General features: G+C 57.7%; 1 protein-coding gene across 2 annotated transcripts in view; it reads left to right on the forward strand.

Moving 5' to 3' along the window:
* CNPY1 (canopy FGF signaling regulator 1) overlaps positions 1 to 22608 on the forward strand; it is an 88135-nt gene that overhangs the window by 45475 nt on the left and 20052 nt on the right. For both annotated transcript variants that reach the window (XR_005838424.1, XM_008688578.2), the window contains exon 5: positions 6239 to 6351. Coding sequence is in view for 1 of the 2 variants with exons in the window: in XM_008688578.2 (XP_008686800.2) it covers positions 6239 to 6351 (113 nt within the window). In the remaining variant the exon portion in view is untranslated. The remainder of the gene's footprint in view (positions 1 to 6238; positions 6352 to 22608) is intronic.

A 22608-nucleotide genomic window follows, 5' to 3' on the forward strand; every position in this document is an offset into this window, starting at 1 on the left:
CGTGGAACGGAAATGGTGGTGCAACCAGCAGGGTCCGCCCAACCCGCACAGCCAATCACCGCTGATCCTACTGATTTTACCTCCTGAAGAGCTCTCAAATTCATCAACCTCTCTGCATCTCCTCTACCATTACTGTAACCCAAGCTGCAGTCATCTCTTGCTGGGATGCCTGCAGTAGCCTATCAGCTTACCTGCACACACCCTGGTCCCCTCTGTCTCTTCTAACAGTAGCCTAAACGATTTTTGAAGAATGCAAATTACATCAAGTCTCACCTTAGTCAAAATGCCACAGCATCCCGCATGGCTTAGAATAAAGGCACATCTCTTTACCTCTGCCAGCAAGGCTCTGCCGGGTCCGCTCCCTGCCCACCCTGCAGCCTCATCACGGGCCAGAGACCTTTCATACACTCCTCCTCAGGAGCGGGGCTATTTTGTTTTATTGTTCCTCAAATTCACATTATGCTTTTCCATTGTGCTGTTTCAGCCTGTGCTGTCCCCGCTCCTGAGGACCCTGTCCCCTCCGCTCCTCCCCTGGTGGATGCCTCCCCACCCCTCAGGCCTTCCTGGTCCCTTTCTCGGGGAAACCTCCCATCCTCTCCTACAAAGGCCAGCCCACGACGGTGGGACCACCGCACACTCCGAGGCCTAAAGGAGAACTGGTTATTCTCACGGGTTGAAGTGGCTCCATCTCCCCCTGCCCTCCCCCCACCCCGTGCCCACTCATGCAGCTTCCTCCTGCAGCGGCCATCCGGCTCCCCCCACACCTGGGGCCTTGGTGCAGCTCTTGCTTCGATTCCATTCCCACGTGGCCCGTCCTCAGCCGCAGGTGCGGTGCGCATGCCCGGGATGAAAGCCGGAGAGCCCGGGAGCCAGGCCCCGGGAGCTTCTGCAAAGCTTCTCCCTCCCATTGGACAGGCCGATGCAGGCCTCCAGCACCCCAATCTCACAATGTGGCGGCCGTGTTCTCTAGTCCTGGCCCGAGCGGAGGATCTCGAAGCGTGGGAGCGCTCCTGTCCTGAGCTTGCTGGCAACCCCCCTCCCACGTGGGAACTCCAGGAATGGCTCCTCTCACTCTCCACTGTGTCCCCTGCGCCCTGGCTCAGAGTACGTGGTTTCGTAATGAAGTCTTCCCTTGCTCGAACACGGCCTCTCCAGCTCGCTTCCTCCCAGCGGCCGACACCGGCCCCTCTGTGTCCCAGACTGGCTGTTCGCGTGTCCTCGGGGTGTCTCCCAAGACCCGAGCCAGCAGGTGTCCTGTGAGCCTCCTGCCCAGCTCTGTGGCGCCCTCAGTGTCAGGCCGTCTTCTCGGCTGGAGTGCAAGCCCCACAGGCCCGCCGTCCACTCCGGCTGTGTTTCTGTCACCTGGCACGGTGTTGGCATAACGCTAGGTGAGTCCAGTGACTTTCCTCTCAGTGACCAGATGGCTTAAAACCTCCTGGTTCCTGCAGCCCGGGCTCTGAAATCCAAGTGTCGGCTGGGCCACGCTCCCTCTGAAATGAGGGGCCTTCCTCACCTATCCCCGAGTCCGGATTGTTAGCTAACAGACCCTGCCTCTGTCGTCACAGGGCTCTCCCCACCTGTCTCTGTGTCTCTCCTCTCACAAGGACGCTGGTCATATGGGATCAAGGCCCCCAGCTTAGCCTAACTGTCTGCAAAGACCCTGTCTCTCGCTGAGTCACATTCACGGGTACTGGGGGTTAGGCTGGGGACATATCCTTTTCCGAGACACAATTCCACCTGCGACGGTGAGGGAGGAGGGGGGAGGAAGGAGGTGAAGTGAGATTGACTCCCCAGGCCCCGGGCTGCTTCCTGCATCCCCCCCACGGGCACCTCCCCCTCTGTCGGGGGCTCCTGGCTCCTCCTGCATCCTCAGCCCCGACGGAGGCACACGGCCAAGCTCGGGTCGTTGTTTCAACACAGGTGTGGCTCGCTGTGGGTCTCTCGGCTCGTGTCTCTCTCGCTGCCTCCTTGGCAGGATTGTTCAACACCCCAGCAACTCTTGGATGTCTAGTGCCCACGGTGTCTCAGAAAGACCTCTGCTTGCGGAGAATGAGTGTTTCTTGGTGGGCGGAGTGTGGGGTGGTGCTACCTTCTCCGGGACGTGTCCCCCACCCCAGGGACCAGAGCTTCCTCTACGATGAAGGTGGGCTCCACTAAGCAGCACACAGGCATTTGGGTGGTGGGAGAGTGTGGGTCTTTGAGTAGCCATCAGGTGCTCGCCCCAGATGCAGACAGAGCCCAGGCCACACCCAGACCAGGGAAGAACCAAGGCTTGGCCCCGGGGTCTGTGTCTTGGCATCTTCCCAGGTGCGTCTGGGGTTCAGCTGCATGTGCAGCTGGGGGGCTGGGCATTGCTGGTGGCTCTTCTTGGCTCGGACTCTGGCACCCCCTCCCTGCTTGGCGAGGTCTCTGCGGGTGCCTCTGCGCTTTCCGGGCCCCTCTCCACATCACTGCCCCTCCGCGACCCCAGTCGAATGTGAGTTCCTCCGAGGGCCTGGGCTGCGGCGTACCCTCTGCTCCTTCCTTGTACTTGGCTCATGTTCTTGAAGACGGCAGGTGCTCAGACGCTGGGGTCAGGAGCATGTGGGGCGGGTGCGGAGCAGGGGCCTGTGGGGGGGCAGCCCTGATTCACTGCAGTCGCTAGTCCCCTGTGCGAACTGCACCCGGTGGCAGCTCTCAGGCCTCCTGTGTGAGGTTGCTCACCAACGGCAGGGCCAGGATGATGTGAGCCCTCTGCAGACAGCTGCAGCCCCTGAGCCCCAGGGGTCACCCAAGCCTGCCGGGCCATCCTCCGCCACCTCCTTGCCATCCCCAAATCTCACTCCAAGAAAGAGCGGGAGAGCAAGGGTGGGAGAAGCGAGGAGGCAGACAGACAGAAGAGGTTGGCGGGCCCAGCTGGGAGGAGGGCTCGCCCTCTGGCAGGCAACGTGACCCGCCAACCCCCCCATGAGGCTCCGCTCCCGCCGCCTGCTCTAATAAACTCGAAACTCCAGTGACTGAAGTGAAGATTTCAGATTAACATTTAAATTAACACCGGACTGGAAATCTGGAGGCCCAGGTCGCTGATGTGACTCTGTTAACTTGTTCTGTGACCTGGGGCAGAAATTTAAAATGATTTTTTCTCATCGAGCCGCCCCTCCACGGGGAGGTCAGGGTTGGCAGCCCTGGAGACCGGCTCCCTCCCAGCCTGTCCTGGAAGCTAGAGCCTTCCGTGCAGGTGGGGATCCCCTTTGACCCTGAGACGCTCTGCTTGACCCGTGAGTGTGGACCCTCCCCACCCCGGCAGTCTGGGACTCCAGGCAGCCGGGCCACAGGAGAGAAAGGCAGGAGTCGTGGGCCTCCCTGACCACCAAGACTTAGGGATGACCAGTGGCCCCGCCATCAGCTCAGTCCCTCCAGGGCTCCCTCTTTCACAAGCCCTCCTTTACGGGGCCTGTCTTAGTGCCCCGAATCCTGAGTGGAAGGGAACAGGTGTCATGACCGGATAGCCCCAGGGGCCAGACAGCTCCAGCCTTGTGAGCTTTCAAGAGCCAGGAATGCCCCAGATCAGGCTGGAGTCTGAAATGTGGTTCTGCAACACAGAATGGAGAGACCTTGGAGATCTGGGATCCCAGGTGGGTCACCGGGTCAGGTTGGGGATTCCAAGAGTCCGGACTCTTCCAGAGGGTGGGGAAGGGGCCGGCCTTGCGCATGCCTGATGCTTTACAGACGCTGTAATCCTGAGCCTGGGACGAGGGAACTAACCATAAGTGAGGTTTGCCCGGGAGTATGGTGAGCTGCGGACAGCAGGGGTGAGCAGTGTGTCCTGGAGGACAGGGCATTGCTGTCCCGGTCAGTGTGAGGCCGAGCCCTGCAGCTCTTCCCCTGCTGTATCTCTATATTCCCTAGTCCCGGGGCCTCTGGCCGAGCTCATGGGGACCCCCACCACAGGTTGGGAGGGGCAACACCAGGGCCAAGGGCGAGTGCCACCTCTCTCTGCAGGAAGATCCTGGAACCAGGTCCAGAGCCACGATAGCCGTCAGGGTGAGGGACAGGGACAGGAAGTGTGTGTTCTCTGTGGCCAAGGGTGAGGCCATGCGTTCCTTCACTGGCGATAGAGGGAGACCAGCGACGGGAGGAGAAAGTGCTGAGTGGACAGACCAGGCAGGGACGGATGCTTCTGGCAAGGGGCCGACAAACCTTCCGTCTCCTGCTGGCGACGGCCTTGGAGAGACAGGCTGTTTTGTTCGGGGCAAATTATGCCCGGAAACTGAGATTGTCTTCGCTAATAATTTATTTAACAGAGGTTCACTGCAGGAATTGTAATAATAATACCTCACAAGCCAATAGCATACGGGATAGTGTCTGTTAATAAGCCAATAAAGAATAATACACCCCGAACCAATGATAGATTAATTCCACTATTGTTCCCGGCAAAGGAGGGATGAAAGAAAGCAAGCCCGGGCTTAGTGGAGGTGGACTTCTCTACCAGTTTGTTTCTTGGCCGCGTCCCTCCTTCCAGCCAAAAGTTGTGCCAGCCGTCTGCGCGGGTCCCTCGCTGCAGGGGCGCAGAGCCAAAGCCAGGGCACCGGGGTTGGCGGGGGCCGGGGGGGCTGTCCCGGAGCGTCTCTCTCCAGGGACCACTGCACACTTCAGCTGTACCCACGAGAAGCCCGGCCACGGCTGGAACAGGTGTCTCGAGACCTTCGGAGACTTGCCCAGACCCAACGGTCTTCGGAAGGGCTCACGAGTTCTTGGTATTTACGCGATAAGTGAGATCACGTGAGGACGGCTGCTCGGAATGGTCACGCTGATAAGCACTCAGCAGCACAGCGATTTTGGTAACATCATCCTGACACGGCCTCCCCCACGTCAGCCATTTCTTTCTGAGATGAAAACAACTTACTCAAAACAGGTTCAAGCAACTTTGTCCGAAACAAGCCTGCACAACAGTTTGAAATCCCCACCACGAGCTGTGTGGGGTCCCGGAGACCCAGGAGGACTGAACGTTCCATAATAGCAGGCAAAAGGGCCTAGGGCTGCTCACAAGGGCAGAGAGGGTCCTGGCCGGGAGGGGTGGAGGCAGGACGGCGCCGGGCTGGTCCACGCCCAGGCCTGAGCTCTCGACCTGCGGGCCCGTGCGGCAACTCAGGGGGGCTGGTGCCCCGAGACGCGCTCACTCGTGGTCGTGCCTTGGCACCTCGGGAGTGAATCCTGGGGAAAGGTGCTTGATCTCCCAGTTCCGGCCGAGAGAGGGGGGTGGTACTGGGGTCGTGCTCACGGGGATGTGTGCGTGTGGGAGACACGCCACGTGGGAGCACAGCTTAGCCCACGCCTGGAAGGCAGGGAGCAGCCCAGAGTGTTAGCGGCCGTCAGGGTTCTGGTTGGCCTTTGTTCTCACCTGTGCGGCTGAGCCCTCAGCCATCCCGTTTCTGTGTACAATCAGGAAACAGCAGCAAAGCGGTGGGGTCTCTGGTGCCAGAATTCACATTCTAGGCATTTAAAGATTGTGCTGTTCTAACAAAGACACCGAGACGCTTGAGTAAGACAGAACGTGCTCGTGCCTCCTTCACACCAGAGCGGTCTTGAGTGGTGGAGGCCTTGCTTGGGGCGGGGGCGGGTCATGCAGAAAACCAGGGTCCTCCAACATCCCTCATCTACAGTTGGGACAAAGACAGCAAGTCCAGAATCAGTTTCCTGCTGAGGAAACGAGGCTGATGTTGGAGGCATCATTCGTTTACTTGTTCGTGGTGACGGTTCTCAGCGGGGCGGGCAGTGCGTGGCAAGAAGGGACAAAGTTGGCCCCATAGCCCATAAGAAGCAAGTTTCAGAGGCTCCCTGAGATTTTAAATCCAGCAAAAATGTGTCATTGGGAGCAGGGCCCAGTTCGGGGCAAACCTTTCCCATAATGCAAATGTTCCCTGAGTATAATTAATGCCACCCAGTGGGGCTTGGGGATCTCTGACAGACTAGGAGCTAGGGTCTCTCTATTCTTTAAAAAAACATATTTTAAATGAAAAAGTCCTATGTATGTGGTTTGAAAAAAAGTCACTGTGCAAAGGAGTATACAAAGAAAACAAGTCTCGTCGACTGTCTTTGAAAGCTCTGCACGTCTCTGCTTTCGGAGAAGCAGTTGGGGGACGGGAACCACTCCCCGTTTCTGGGGAGCGGGCACTTGCGGAGGTCCAGCTAGAGAAGGGCTCGGGGGGGCCTTCCTCTGCCCCTTCCAGAGGTAACAGATGCTTTGTGTCTTGTCTAGCATGCAGGGCCCTGATGGATGAGGTGGAGTATGACGTCACCAAGGCTCGGCAGAAGAAGACCAAGGTGGGCTCCTTCCGAATAAATCCTGACGGGACGCAGGAGAGGAGAAAGGTAGCGGAAAAGAAATCATGCGCCCGTGTATAATTGCGGATGTGGGCAATTACCAACCATTTATCCAAACAGCAGTTGGTCTTAATCTTGTAACCTTCCTCTTGTTCAGGGTATCAGCTCTAAATTGCTTCTGAGTCCTGGGGGACCCAAAGTAATCTTTAAGCTTGAAATTGAAGTCTCTCTCTCAGCACCTAAATTTTGTGTCTTGTCATGTCGGAAGACATTTCGGCACTATTGTTCATCAGGATAAAAATAGCACTTCCATGGTTCTTGGCGAGGCCAGCAGGGGTCCCAGAGCAGCTTCGGGGGCTGCCTGGAGCCGCTGGAACGCTGAGCACCCTCCCCTAGGCACCCACCCCTCCCTCCAAGGTCTACAGAGATGGCTAGTGGGGTGAGAACGCAAGACCCATCTCCGGGACAGATGCGGACACTTGTCCGAAGGGAAAGAAGGGTGTGCTTCCTCCGCAGGGACCCTCTGGAGAGGGGCTGGCCCCCGCACCTCTGATAAGCAGGGAGGGTCGGATGGAGCCACTGTGAGCGCCGGCTCGTGTCCTCCCCAGCCCAGCACTAGGGTCCCAATGCTCCAAACAGGGACGCCGACTGCAATGTCATCATAAGGAAAAAGCAATGGGAGACGTTACCCTCAGCATCACCTGACTCACTCCGCGCTAAACAGAAACCGGTTTGAGATTTCTTGCTCTTTTGCCCAATGTGCTGCTCTCTATTTCAGAGCGAATAATCTAAGTGGGCTGTCTGCTTTTCCCCTGTCTTCTGGGATTGCGTGCCCATCAGAGAGGAAGGGAGGAGGGGAGGACAAGGTCCAGCCGAGGGCTCCGGGGGAAGTCGCGCTGCGTGAACCCCACAGCCTCTACGGAGGGCCTCGGTGTGACGTTCCGCTCAGTCCGGAGGGCGGGACGCTCTTCTCCAAGTTGGCCACCTGCTGCGCACGCAGGTGGGGAGCTCGGGTCTTTCTTGGGTTTGTTGTGTCTAGGACGGACCCCTAAAGTTCAGATCATGGTAACTGTGCAGGCTGTGGTCCCTGCTTATCCCCACGTGCCCCCCGGGCCCACGGGGTCGCAGCAAACTGCAGAGCTGTAGTCCCAGGCACTGGCGCCCGCCTGGCAGACTCGAGGGTCAGGCAGCGCTGGGAAGACGTTTGCACACAGGCCAACACAGCTGCAAAAACGAATGCGGTGTTAGTGCCAGAATAGGCTAAAATGTGGGTTGTCTGACGCATTGTCAGTGCACCTAGGCCAGGGGGAAGGAAGACATCTGTCTCTCAAGAGTAACAGGGCAAAAGGGAGGGACGCAGGAGACAGGGGAGGGTCCCAGCAGAGGGAACGAGGCTGGCACGCAGAGCCTCGGGCCGCGTGGGGGCTCGCGCGGGCACCCCCGGCCCTCCCGCCTCCTGGCTCGCCCGAGTCCCGGCTCATGTTTCCGTGGAGGAAATAGGCCTGCTCCCCCGTTCCTCTTGTTGCCGAGATAGTCCACTCGGAGTCAATCGAGTTGCAATGACTTGTTCAATGTTGCCGTGCACACTTGCTCTGCACGGCTCTTGGAAAGCCATGCCTGTGCTGCATTCGTCGGCTTGACCAGGTGACCTCACAGTCCTGGCTACAGGCAGTCGGTGCCACCCGGGGTCATGCTCCCCTTGGAGCTGCCACCGGCCGTGGAGCAGGGCTCCCCAGCGGGCATGTGGGTGGGTGTGCGGTGCCCCGAGAAGGCTGGTCTTCAAAGCTCCCGTTTGGGAACCATTCAGTTTTGGGGTCAGGGGTGGAGGTCAGTTTTCCTGCCTCTGGCCAGCTCACAGCAGAAGGACCCCAATGGCCCCCATTGTTTAAAGAACCCCGCAATCTTCCCCAGGAAGCTACTGGAACGTCCTCCAACTCAGAAAACTGTCCCCTGCTGTGATTCACAGCCCTGTGGCATTGTTTTCTTGGGCCAGCAGGTGGCTGGGCCAAGCTTGAAATGCAGGGGAGCCTCGCGGTGTGAAGTCAGGCCCTTCAAATGCCCATCTTGGCTGGGAGCCAGGCAGCTCTTGCCTGGTGTGGGTCCAGAGGCATTTCTCTGTCCTTCTGCTGAGAGCTTGCGGGGCGTGTGCTCAGCTTGGCGTTCGGCAAAGAACAAAAGAAGTGCCCGCACGATGCTGGGGGAGGGAGGGTTTGCACCAGCCGCCCTGGCTGGGAGAGGCTTCGGATGCCAGGGGCCCCTCCCGGGCCTCAGGGACGTGGCTGGCCAGAGGGGCGACACCACACACCTTCTTTCATTTTTCTGCTTTTTCTCTCCTCTTCTCATCCTGTGTTTCTCCAAGGATCAAAGGAAACACGAATGTGCATGGTGCGTCCTCAGAGCTGAGGGAGCGAGGAACCTCGCAGGGTCCTTGGAAGCCTTCCCTTCCTCGGAGCACGGGTGGGAGCGCCCCCTGAGAGAGTCCAGGTTCTGAGGGGGATGGGGGATGAAGTGACAGGAGTTGGCCTTCCGAGCACAGCATGGATGATAGATGCACAAGATGGCCCGCGTCCGTGCGGGGCTATTCAGTCTGCGTTCGGCCTGGTGCTGGGGCTGGTCTGGGAAGGGCAGCGTGGGCTTGCCTGCCCCTGGGGTCACTCGCTAGAGTCACAGACTCCCAGACATGGCCACCAGCAGGATGCTGGGAGGTGGGGACACTACGAGAGCTGTCCCTTGGAGGAGCGGGTGGGACCCCGGTGGGTCGGGAATAGGGTTAGGGGAGTGTGGGGAGCCACAGTGGGTGCAGACTCTCCCATTTCCCTCGGGCTGCAGCTGACTTCCAGCGAGACCTGCTCTCTGCCTGACAGGTTTCTCTGCTGAGCAAGAAGGGAATAAACCCCCAGGGAGCAGCCCCAGGAATGGGGTTTTCAGGCCTCCTTGGGATCTTCTGAGTACTTCTCCAGGGTGTGGGGCACAGCTTCTGGAAAGTCCCCAGTGGAATTAGGCCGGGGCCACTGCTGAAGAGCACGCCCTTATTGGCTGCCCCCACTTCCCATAGCTCTGCCCCTCCCGCTCCCGTGCCGTGGGGCCTCCCAGACGAAAACCCCAAGCAGGCGCTGTGGCTGAAGACCCCCTCAGGCACACTGCCCCTCCATGGGCCTCCACGTTTCCTTTGAGTTGTGCTCACAGAGCTGAGTGTGGAAGTGTGGGTGCTCCCAGACGGACATGGGAGCCCCCGCCAGCTCTCTACCCGGCACGGGTGGACGGCCAGACCCTGGGGCAGGACACCCGCATTTCTCCGAGTGGTAGTGGGGCCGGGCCAACACGCGGTTTCTGCCCCCAACCCGAGCAGGCTGCAAGGGCACGGCACGTGGGGTGGGGTCTGAGGAACTGTCTCCTCTGGTTTGATTGACGTCACCTTCCGGGCAGCTCGGAGGTCTTCCATGTTCCGATGTTAGGGACAGCCTCTACGACAGATGGTGCAAGTCCCGGCGATGGACGCGCAGCACGTGGGCCACCACCCCCAGAGACTTACGAGGTTTTGCCGGGAATGTTCTCCTCTCTCCCGGTTCTAAATGGAGACATTGAGGTCACACACAGCAACGTTTCGCCTGACATTGTTTAAGGAGACGCACCTGCCTGCCCTCCTCTTGCTGGGCGGTGTCTCGGCTGCGGAGCGGGGACAGAGGGTGCCCTCCCCGCAGTGCCTGATGCTGGCGGCCCGGGAGGGACCCTCCCGCTGGCTGCACGCGAGCGGGCTGTCCCCGCCCGACATCTCCCCTGCGTGTGACAAAGCCGAGTCTGTGCGGCGAGAGGCAGGTGGTCTCAGCCTCTAGGTCACCTCTTCCTTGTTTTCAACAAACCGGAGGAGTGGCAGGTGTAGTGACACACAGCGAGCGACGGCAGAACGCAGTCCGGAGGCAGCGACGTTCTGTTCGCTTTTTAAGCAAGTATTTACCGTCCTCTCCTAAGAAGTACAGCAGCCAGACCTGCGGGTGCGGGGTGTCAGTGGCGGAGACCCAGAGTCTGGGAGCAGGGTCAGAGCACTTACACATGGAGACTCCAAACTCCGTCCACTGGACGCAGGACCCCAGTTCTGTACGCCCCCACCCGCCAGGGCCCAGGACACACCTGTCTCGTGTACGAGCAGTAGACGAAAACGCAGAACACGGAGGCCTCCTTTGCCTCGACTGAGTGAGACTATGCCAAGTTCTCTAAACTTTGAAAGTTCAAACAGCAAATCCCATCAGTCAATAATGATGACGGTGTAGACTAGAATGTAATGCCTTTTTTGGTAGATTCTTTTACACCTCTGGAAGGTAAATAAGGCCACTTTAATTAGCTTCATTTTCTCTTTTTCCAAGTAATTTCTACGCCCAACGTGGGGCTCAAACTCACAAACCCGAGATCGAGAGTTGCGTGTTCTACTGACTGAGCCAGCCAGGTGCCCCTAATTACCTTCGTTTTAGAAATACGGAAGATGAGGCTCAGAAAGCTTTAATGATTCACTAAATTTTGGCACATTGGTATTAATTTAATTAGCTAATAAGTCGATTTAGACAGATTCCACATCATTTGCTATCAATAGAGTTACCCCTTCCTGTTACATCCCGTATGCTACGGCATCTTGGAGTTGTGCAGTGCACAACCCGCACAACTGTATGTGGGGCCTTGTTTGCTATCAAGATGAGAGGCATGGGCCCTCTGTAATAGGCCAGCTAGGAAGCAGATGGGAATTTAGTCCCTTGGTGATTTTCAGACTGTAGTGTGCCACCTGCTAGTGGGCCATAAAATCGGTGTGGTGGGGGGAAACCAGCATGTAAAAATACACATAGTGTATCAGCGTGCGTCTTATAGCAAAGGGAACTGCTATCTCATGACACCATGTAATGAGCTGCAATGCATAAAGTGGGTCATGTCCAAAAAACTGAAAGCCACCATACCAGATGGCTGTTCTCAGCATGAGACGGCAGCCTAAAGATATTTCATTTGGGAAGATTATTAATACCAAACAGTGCTGCAGAATTCCTGACTCCCTCTACAGAAACCGCCAGCACTTGTCTGAGACCAGACACCATGGCAGACATAGCTGGGAGCTTGGTGGTCTATACCGTTCCTAGGCCAAGGATGCAGGGCAGGGGGGTGGGGCCCATGTCTCCCGGCTCCCGCAGCCTCAGCGCCGTGCCCCCGCGCAGTGGTCTCCCTGCATCAGGATGCCAGGTGCAAGTGCAGCCCGTGCTGAATGTGGTGTAGACAAGATGAGGTCTCACCCGGAAGGAGTGACACCCTGACCCCCGTGAACACCGTGTGTGATAACTGTAAGACCTACATTTGGTCTTTGTCTTCCATTCCTGGCACAGAGCTTCTGAAACCTGGGTAACGTCCTGAGTGACCAGGATGAGAGCTGATGCTAATGAGGTGATCCTTGGGGTTGAACTCTCAATCCCACCTGGAGCCCTGGGGAGGGGAGGGGGCTGGAGACAGAGGCCAGTCCCAACACCCGATGACTTACTCAACCACGCTGAGGTAATGAAACCTCCATCACAACACTCAGAGCACAAAAGGGAAAGCTTTGTATCGTGTTAAAAAACACGTGGGAAACTTGGGGCAACCCTCTTGGGTCCCCTCCCGCTTGGGAGCTTCGTACTATCACTTTGCTATTGCTCAATAAACCTTGCTTCGCTGCCCACAAAAAAAAAAAAAAAAAGGAAGGGCGCCTGGGGGCCTCAGTTGGTGAAGCATCTGCCTTCGGCTCAGGTCATGATCTCATGGTCCTGGGATTGAGCCCTGCATCGGGCTCCCTGCTCCACGGGGAGCCTGCTTCTCCCTCTCCCTCTGTCCCCCCCCCACTCATGCTCTCTTTCTCTCAGTCTCTCACTCTCTCTCTCAAATACATAAATAAAATCTTTTTAAAAAACCACACACGTGGGAAATTTGTCCTGAAGCCCCAGGCCACCCCTAAAGCACTTCTCTCCTGGGTCAGGGTCAGGAGACCCCAGCTAAACCCCTCTCTGGGAAAGGGAACCAGCCCACTGGTGGTCTCCACTGATGGTCTCCACTGATGGAGACCCCAACTCAGGTCTCCTGAGGGTACCTGCTTGAGCACAGGAGGGGTGGCAGGAGTGGGGTCTGTTCAGGGAGGGTGGAGGTGGGCTCTTTACCGTTCAGCGTCTGCTGCTAAGTGTGGAGCGCTCGGGGAATGGGGGGACAGCAGCCGGCCAGAGCCCCGGTGTGGTGGGGGAGCCTGGAGGTGGGGTAGGGGCCAGTCCAGCGTTCTTCCTTGCATTTTCTGGTCAGCAAGAGGAGGAGACGGTGTGCGGATGGACTGCAGGGCTGGGAACTCTACTGAGCAAGCAGGAATTTGGGGGATCGCCCCTAAGTTGGTCTATGGACATTGTCAGCCCACAGACCACGTTGTAATAAGAGTTACTTTGGTAACAATTGTGAATAAAAATATGCCTCCGGGGAACTGTAGATCACCAACAGAAAAAAAACAAAACCAGAAAGGTGTTTTCCAGTTTTCAAGTGCAGAAAAGGGGTTATTAACCAGCGTGTACAGACGACCCTATGTGTACGTTGTGGGCAGAAAGCTTCCAGAATACTCATCACACAGTGGTCTGCTTATCTTCGGGTAATACCGTGACTCTCTTCTCTTTTGGCTTGTCTTTTAAATTTTTTTTTCCATAACGAACACATTATCACTATAATTAAAAAACACAAAGTGTGGCTTTGGGGGTGGGTTTTGTTTTTTTGAGAAATCAAAAGAATTCCAGGTTATTTCAAGAATTCCATGTCATTTCAAGAATTCCAATGCTAGAATGTAGCATTGATCTTGGTTGGAAAGCCACGCATGGACTCATGACTTTCTTTTTTACAAAATACTTGACAAAAAGCCACACTGCGGGCTTCTCCTGATTTGTTCAGTGCCCGTTCCTGGGCTCATACTGTCGTACGAGTGACGCAGTCCTCACGCACTCATCCTCTGGACGTTGTGAGAGTCCCGGGAAGACGGTGTCGGACTGGGTGGCTTTCCAGCTCTGTCTCTGGTCTGGCGCTGTCTTCTCTCGCAGCCCTTGCCGGCCAAGAACCTCCCCTGAGACGCAGGTCTCGTCTGTCCCAACCTTCTAGTGGGACACGAACAGGTGTTAGTGTGTTCGGCAGGAAATAACGCTGACTGGTCTGCTTACATCCTTCACCTTCCCTTCCTCCCAAGGGAGAGTTAAGAGGCACGAAATCTAGTCCTTGAGACCGTAACACTTGGGGTTGTGTGCACCTGTGAGGAAAATGTGTTTGGTGACTTTTATTGTGTATCATCTTTCATTTTACTTCTCTATTTTTTTAAAAAAAGAGAAACACTACCACTCAAGCTTTCGCTTAAAGTGCCCGCATAATTGACGGTCGCACGGTGGGAGCCGACTCCTTGCTCAGCCGGGTCCCATGTGGGTCGGCAGGGAGTCTGCTCAACCCAGACTCCTTGTCACTGTCCTTAGACTCCTGGTCATGAGCAGGATGGTGGGGGAGGGAGGATTCCTTGGGAAGGTTTCTGGGCAGACCTAATGAGAAGTGGGATACCTTACTTCTGCCCCCGCTGAGGCTGGGATGTCACACATCCTCACCTACCTGCAAGACAGGCCGGAAGCGGCTGAGCTATGCGTCCAGGAGAAGAAGAACACGGGTACGGGGACCATCTTGCAGTTGGCCTGGTGACACGGCGCACATCCTGGGGCTCGGTGTGCATGAGCAAAGTTTTCGCAGACCCGTTACCATAGAGCTCGATTTCCGAGCAGCCCGAAGCTTGTCAGCCTCCCAGGGCAGGGGGAGCCACCAGCTCACCCTGCAGGGCTTACCTATTACCCCGGTGCCTCTCAACACCCCAGGTGAGACCAGCCCCGCCTGTACTCTGGCCCCGAGGGTTTCTTGCCTGTGGCCAGTTCTTCCACCAGACGGTCAGGGCTCTACGGAGAATAAGAATCCCTCCAGCTATTTGAAACAGAAAGGAGTTTGATAGAGGCTTTTAGATGCTTCCACACAGCACACCCAGACCACCAGGGAGCTGCCCACAGGAGAAGGGAGAGTCCAGAGGCCATGGCCCGCCGAGCGGCCCTGTTGGATTCAGGGGGACGGTTGTGGGCTGTGACTCAGGGCCCAGCAAGTGTCTGTGGCCTCTGCCCTTGCAGCCGGGACCTGCCTGCTGGGTCCTCTGCCACAGAGGGAAGAAAATGGAAGCCCTCACTCCTCCCCGTCCTAGTACGGTTCCCATGCTGGGGTGCTGGGAACCGCCTGGGCAGCCGCAGAGGGCTGCAGACACTGGCCGGGGCAGGACGGCGCAAGCCGCTGATGGATGGCCTCCCCTCCCCCGTCTCCCCAGTCACACGGGAATGCATCCAATTGGCAAGACCTCGGTCCCAGAAAGAACCCCAGCTGCCAAGAGGGCAGAGCCGTCCGTCCCCCAGTGCCCGGTGGAGGCGGCGGGCTGGGGGCTGTGTGCCAGGCTCCCCCTCCGCCCAGCTCGCCGGCTTCCAGAGCAGAGTGGCGGCCTGTCTGTGACGGGGAGCCCGTCGGTGCCCCGATCCAGGTGTGTGCTCTGTGCATGAGCTGCTTTCCGGTCTTCCAGGGATGCCCTCCCGTCTTATTCCCACGGCTTCCGTGAAGCCCGAGTTTCCTTCTTTGAGCCAGGGCACCTTTGTCGTTATTGTGACCGTGGACCTAGGTTCGGCCTCTCCCCGTCTTTGGAAAACTCCTTCCAGTTCTCCGGCTCTCCCCTCCCGGGGGCCCCTCGCGGGCCCAGGGAGGCTGACCCAGTGTCTTGGCCCCACGGCACTGACCTCCCCTGACGCAGGGGCGGGAAGGGCAGGCAGAGCCGCAGACAATGGGCAGAAAACACGCACCGGCACCTGAACGACGTGTGGTGGAGCCCTGGTCCGTCCCGGAGCGCCGGGACTCCGTGGGTGTGGAGTCTGCACGCGGGAACTGGGGCTGCCCCTGGTCTTGTCTGCTTGCTCTGGGGCGGCAGGAGCCCTCTCCGCGCTCTACCTCCTGCCACTCGTCCCACCACCTTCTCCGCTCCGACTTAGCCCAGATGGCTCCCTCATTAGCCAGGGCAGCCTGCAGCTACCTTCCCCCCTCCCGGAGAACACTCCTGACCCAGAAATACCCACCTCCTCCACCACCAGCCTTTTTCAACCGCATTCCTCACGGAAAGGTGACACGCTCCACCTTCCCTTGCCCGCCAGCCGCTGAGCGCTGAGCGAGGGCTGAAGGTTCCCCGTGCTTCCCCCAGTTTGTCACCTGCAAAGCTGCCCCCAGCTTGCTCACTCAGTGTCTGGGAGGCCGTGCTGCACAGGCAGTGGAGGCCCCCTGTGTCCTGCGGGACCGCTGAGTCCTCCTTCACCCACTTTCCCGTCTCACACAGCCCCTCCTCTCCCCCACCTCTGAACTGCCCAGGACCTGCCCCGGGGCTGCCTCGGGGTCAGTGCCCTCAGCTACCCCCACACTGAAACTGCCCCTTCAGCCAAATCACTTCCTTCTCAGCCTGTGAGGTCCCCAGGGAGGCCAGGGTGACCGTGCAAGCCTGGGGGACAGGAGCAAGCATCTGCAGGCTCTGTGTGTGTGTGTGCACGCATGTGTGTGCATGTGTGCATGTGCGTGTGTACATGCCACTCAAACGTGTTAGCTCGGGGTTGCCTATCGCAGAGCAGACTGTGAGACTCGGTCTCATGACCTGGGAAGGTGAGCAGGCCTGGCTGGGACCCAAAGGGGGCCCTCGGGTCAACGGGACTGTTTGTGACCTCGGGCTGGGGCGGGCACCTGTCTCCTGCCCGGCTGTTTGCCCCAGCGTGGGGGCGCTCGTGCTCTTCCCGGAGGGGCCAGCAGGGGGACCTCTCCCCAGGGCTGCCCATCCTGGCCACCGCCTTCCCCGCCCCAAACCACGGATTAAACATTCCTGCCTTCCCCAGGGATGGGGCGCTGCAAAATGAAAAGGGAAAGAGATTAGTTCATCTCGGTGGCTGCGCGGCGGAGGCAGAGCGGCGGCGCGTGCCTGCGGTCTGGCTGCTGGCGCAGTGGATAGCTCCCGACATTGCTAGGGCGCCAGACTGCACGACAGTGGCCTGCAGCCCCCCCGCCCCCCACCGAGGCAGCGTCTCCCAAGCAGACGCTCGCAGCTCCCCAGCCTGGCGCTCCCGGCCCGTGGGATTCAGGCTCAATGCCACCGGGCGCCTATCTGGGGTTTCGAACCCGGCACGCCCTGCGGGAAGTGGCCGCGTGAACCCTCAGGACTGCCGGCTGTAGGGTGGGTACCTGGGTCTCCTCCTCACTCTCAAGCCCGGCCGCCCTGGCCCGCTGGTAGCTGGGTGACCCGCAGCCTCCTCCAGCCTCTCCCGGGGCCATGGACTGAAAAACAAACAAGAAGTGAACTTAAACATTGAGCTGCTTTGAGAATCTTTGGGGCGATGGTTTCCCTCCCTGGCTAAGGAACCAGTGTCTCCAGGACTGAACACAGAGCAGCTCCCGGCGCTCACCAACTGAAACCGTGAGCGGCCTGCGATGCCGGTTCAGGCCCGTTCCCTTCTCCCAGCCTCCCTGGCGTGGCCGGGGCTCCTCTGTGCGGGGCTTGTTGGCCCTGCGGTGACCGCGGAGGGGCAACACATTGGAAACCTGCTTCTGAGCTTATCTGCCCCGGGGCGTAAGAAGGTTCCGGTCCCCACATGCAGGTTAGCTCCATCTGGTTTGTTCTCCGTTCCTCTGGTGGCAACAGAAGCTCCCCTAGATCTGCCCTGCCGTCTTCTCCGGAAGCAGCCAGTCTGAACGCGTATCCGTGGGAGGAGCATTTAGCGTACCTTGTTTTCCAACATAGACCGAGGGGGTGATCTCTCGTGTCTGATTTGCGAGACAAACTTTGTTAACAGTGTCCCCAGGGGCCGAAGGTGCCCGTGGGCAGGAGAAGCCACGACCCAGGCCTGTGACCAGGCTGCAAGGTACTCCATCCACACGGCAAGCTTCTCATTCCCGTGATACGGGATAGTTTCCTAAGGGTGTAGCGGGAGTTTTCAAGGCAAGCTCTTCTCCGTTGGGTTTGAGAAAGTTTTCCAGCAACATTTCTAGGAGGAGATGGTAGGCAACATAAAATAAAGCAATGGCATATACAGGTGTCCTGGTTCCAAAATGGTGAAGAATTACTGTCAAAGAATTGTACAAAAGGCAACGGCCCTGGGAAAGAAACAGGAAACAGCCTCAGGACCGGTGACAGGTATGTCTCTCGGGCCAGCAGAAGAGACAGGAACTTTATTAACAAATTAGCTTGGAACTCCAGGCTGAACTTCCAGAACCTGGGTTTTTCCTCTCTACATGTCCTCATCGGGGCGCCTGGGTGGCTCAGAGGGTTAGGCGTCCTACTCTTAATCTCAGCTCAGGTCTTGATCTCAGTCAGGGTTGTGAGTTCGAGCCCCACATTGGGCTCCATGCTGGGTGTGGAGCCTACCACACACACACACACACACACACACACACACACACGCAGCAATATCACTTTTACTTACGGCGTACCCTACGAGCCACCCATCCAAGTAAACTCACGTTTATTATTCTGAGCCAGTGTTTGCATATATTCTATTTTATGGGCTCAAACTGTCCTCTGGAATCCAAGCTGACTTGGTTGTCACACTTTAATGCAAAATGGGCAGTGGGAGTTAGGACAAATTACAGCAGGGAGGGGACACCTTTTCGCTGAGGTCCTTTCTAACGTGTCTGGACGTCCTAGGTTGATGGTGTTCAGGGGCTCAAGACTTAGACATCTAGGCAACAGACGAGGCAAAATCCCCCTTCCCCGTTTCCGAGGCATTTCCCTGGAACTCTGTCCCTGTAGCTGTCACCATTCGGCCTGAAGCCTGGCCTGGGGTTTCCTGTGGCCTGACCGTGTGAAGGTGAAAGCAGCCAGAGCTCTCGGGAAATAGGAATACCGAGAAGGAATCATCCTGTCTCTGAGTGTCCGTCTGACAAGGAGGTGCCCGTATCCTGACCTGCAGGGAGGGTGAGCCGGGCAGGGTGGCCCGCCCAGGAGAAGTCAGGGAGGCTGCCGCCACCCCGCCCCTGCTGTGCGCTGGGCAAGCCCTTGCTGCCCCACACCAGCACCGGCCCCACTGTCCAGCACTGCGTAGACATGCTAAATGCTCTCTGAACCTCCCAGATTGAAATGCCATGACTAGTGTAATGACCTACGTGCTCGATTCACCATGTTGAGGGGAATAAATTCTGCCATTCAGCTTAGCATTAAGCAACAGAGGCTACTGCCAAATACGGACACTATCCCGTGACTTTCAATTTTAAAAAATAACACAGAACATAGAAGGCAGAGATCAGTGGACAAGAATTTTGACATAGTATGACCCAATTTTTTCTTCTGCAGAGAGTCTATCTACAGCAAGAAGTCTACTAACAAGTAAACGGTCCCACATTTTGCAGCGTGTGTGGGCCGCAGAGGCCCATCGGGCGGGCATGCGTACTGGGGGCCAGCAGGTGGGACTGGCCTGGGCTCAGCGGCCACCGATGCCAAGACCAAGCAGCCGATGAGTTCAGCTGGATGCACTCTGTGGAAGCCCAGGCAGTGACCCGGGGGCCTTAGAAGTCCCTGCAGACACGTACCGCCTGGGGAGAGGAGGTGCTCCTGGCCTCTAGTGGGTAGAGCCAGGGTGCTGTTAGACTCCCTGTAAACGCAGGAGAGGCCCCACGACAGAGGATTCTCCAGTCTTAAATGTCAGCAGTGCTGAGGGGAGAAGGCCTGTTCTATGGAGATCAGGGGTTTTCCTTCCTCAGGGTTTGGGGAAAGTCGTGGCTCTAACTGCACAAGGAATGCCCGACTCGAGGAGCCTCGCTGCTTTAGGGTGAAGAACGCTTGCTCCCGCTCTGGGCCTGGACTGGGGTCAGATCCAGTGGGGAGAGGGGGACGCGGCAGCAGGACACTGAGGATCGAGGTACCCAAGTCCAGTGAGGCAGTGCACGGGGGCAACAGTGCCCCCCAAATTCACGTCCACCCGGAACCTCAGAATGTGACCTTATCTCTAAATAGGATCTTCACAGATGTTTTTAGTTCAGACGGGGTGATCCTGGATTAAGGTAAACCCTAACCCAAGGACCGCAGTCCTTCCCGGGAGGCCAGCAGGACACGGAGAGACGCAGAGGGGAGAGAGGCAGGGATCGGAGGGTGCCGCTGCAAGCCAGGGTCCCCGAGGAGGGCCGGGACGCCGGCAGCTGGGGCCAGGCCCAGAAGGACCCCCCCCCCCCGGAGCCTTCCGAGGGAGCGAGGCCCTGCCGACACCTCCGTGTCACATGCGGGCTTGCAGAACGGCCAGGGCACATTTCTGCTGTCGTAAGCCACCGTGTGGGGAAGCAAGCAGGGCCGGAGCATGGCAGGGGTGAAGCGGGTGGTCCCGCAGGGAGAGAGAGTGGAGGCTCGGGCACATCCAGTCCTCACAATGTGCAAAACAACCGAACAAGACCACGAGCCAACAATCGTGTGTGCACGATTTCCTATCAGCAGTGGCGTGTCTGGCTCCTCTGGGAGATCGGGAGACCGGCCCCTCGGGCCTCAGTCATCCCTCCCCCGTCCTGCACGTGCTCTGTAGCGCCCACCGCCCTCCGGTGGCCTCGAGGCGCCCAGCCCGGGGCTCACGCTGGGGCGCAGTGCTTTCCGCACAGGTGGACGGTCTGGGCCCACAACCAGGCCTCTAACAACAGAGACACCTTTTAAAAGACCAAGTTGCCCCATGTTTGGAGCAAAGTGGGAGCCCCGGGCTGTCCTCTGGAAGGAAGTACAGACAAGCTCCCCTTCTTTGGAGTTTGGCTCGAGACGAGGGGCTGCCTGGCGCAGCGCGGGGGGTCTAATTCAGTGCCTGGCCTGAACGCCCCTTCTGTCCGGTTTCCACGTGACCAGCACGTGGGTGACAACAGCAGAAGGGAAGGTGACCTGTGGCCAGGGCCAAGGTCGGCCGGCTGCCTGAGACACTTTCCGGTGTGGCTCAGGGACCAGCCCCTTGGCTGTCCCACGCCGGGAAGAGGAGTGGAAAGCTGTGAAAGGAAGTGTTGGCGTGGACAAAGCTCTGATTGAGAGACTTTAAAATTTATATTAAGAGGGTCTTATTCTCCTGCCCATTGTTTAAGTCAAGTGAAAAAATAATTAGGCTCTTTGGGCCCTTCTCATGTCTATCTCTGTGAACTTTCTGGAAACATCAGAGGGAGGGAGCCTGTCCAGCCATGTTGAATTGTCGGAGTTTGGGCCCTTCTGGAGAGCCCTGCTGTCCCTTCTGCATGAAAATGTAGAATTAAGGATCGTCTCTAATATTGTGGAGGCTCCTAGATTTCACTAACAAGATCACCTGTTCAGCCAGGCAGCTCTTGGGCTGTCCTGATGTTTCAGGACGGCGCTGAGTTCTGAGGGGGTCAGGGGATGCCGCCTGCAGGCTGGGTCTCTGTGGGTTCCTGGGGTCCCCCCAGCAGTGGGCTGACTGTGGGCTCGGGGCACCTGCTGGGCTGTGAGCAGCTTCCGGGTGGGAGGAAGTCAGACCAGGGACACTTGCGTCTGAGGACTCCACTCTGGGCTTTCTGATTTTTTCTTTCATTAAACGTTTTACATTGCCCAAGTAATGCATAGTGATCTTAGCTGGAGGTATGCAGACGCTTTTGTAATCCACCGTTCCCACCCACCCAGATGGTCAGCGGTCAGAGAGCCCCCGCCAGCCTTCCCCACACTCACCCAAACTCCCAGAAACATCCACACACTCAGTATTCTTTCTGTTTTTGTCTTTTAGTCATTTTAAAGTAATAGTAAAATCATGCTATAATTATTCCTCCGAAGAATGTGGAAATGTTAAATAAAATAAGCTCCTACGTTCCATGCTTTCCCCAAGCCCTAGACTGAATTGCGCCCCCCCCATCCGTATGTCAAAGCGCTGGCCGCTCGTGTGAGCACATTGGACATGGGGCTGTTAGGGAGGTGAGTCAGGTTCAAGGAGGCCACAAGGGTGGGGCCCTGATCTGATGGGCCTGGGGTCCTCATGAGAAGAGAGGGAGGCATCAGAGCTCTGTCTCCACCCTGTGAGGACAGAGAGCAAGCCAGCCGGACAGTCCTCACCGGGAGTGGAGCCAGCCAGCGCTTCCATCCTGGACTCCTAGCCTCTAGAACTGGGAGCAGTCCATCTCTGTTGCCTAAGCCCCAGAGAGGGCCGCCTGAGCAGACGAGGACACCCCCTGATGGAGATGCCTCAGGACCCCTCCAGCCCAGTGGACAGAGACCCCACCTGTTTCCGTCAACATCTGCCCCCGTCAACTTCCCACTGCAGGGTGTGTCCCGCGTGGTACAGGACCCAGGGACCCAGCCGCACTGCAGCCAGCCTCCTGGCAGCATGTCCTCCTGGAGGGCGAGCATGCTTTCCCCAGCGCAGGCTCCCTGAAGGGCGCAGGCGCCACCGTATGTGCGCTTTGCTGGAATCGCGCGATTATTCTCCCCAAAGCTTGCTGCATTTGATCCCCCACCCTCAGTGTACGCGGTGGATGAGAGCTTTCCTGCGTTTTCTCTGGCCTCGAATTACATCATTCTTGATTTTGGGTGATCGAATCAATGAAAGGTGGTATTTCACTCTTGTCTTAACGTTGCTTTCGCCGGTTCCGAATGAAATGCGGCATTTTTTCAGCAGGCACCTTTCAGTTAGATTTCCTGGGTTTCCAGGTGTGTTTGTGTCCTTTGCCCCCCTTCTGTTGGCTTGAGTATTTCACAGCTCTGGAGACAGGGACAGGCGCTCTCGTCTGCCCTCCCCGCTGCACCCGCGTGTCCCTGGTCGAGGTGTGTGGGTGGCCTCGCCCTTGTTGGCACATGGACAGCCTGGACTCTTGACGGCTGGGGGTTTCTCGTCTTGGCGAAGGAGGCCTCCCCACTGTCTGTCCTGTTAATAGTCTTCTGAGTTTTCTCCTGATGGTTTGTGCTCGTGGGCGTAAGCGTTGTGTCTGTGTGGCGTGTGGCTTTGAATGTGGCTGGCATGAGGTGTGGTCTGGCCCCCTCTCCCAGGGTTTGGATGACACCTCGTCAGCTCTTCATGAAGATGAATTTGCCAGAGCCTGAAACGCGGACTTTCCCTCACGAATCCCTGACATCAGAAGTGTTTCTGAGGCTTCCTTAGAGCATGTGTTCATTCCCACCTTCTCCTCTAGCTGTTGGCACGCTGTCCTATGTCTGTCCTGAACCGCACCCTGTCCTTGCGCCCCCACTCCCTGCCCCTCACAGCACAGGGTCTGCTTCTCGTGTGCTCTCAGCGTCTGCGA

Source organism: Ursus maritimus, unplaced genomic scaffold (genome assembly GCF_017311325.1).
Source record: "Ursus maritimus isolate PB19 unplaced genomic scaffold, ASM1731132v1 scaffold_3, whole genome shotgun sequence".
Classification (NCBI taxonomy): Eukaryota; Metazoa; Chordata; class Mammalia; order Carnivora; family Ursidae; genus Ursus; species Ursus maritimus.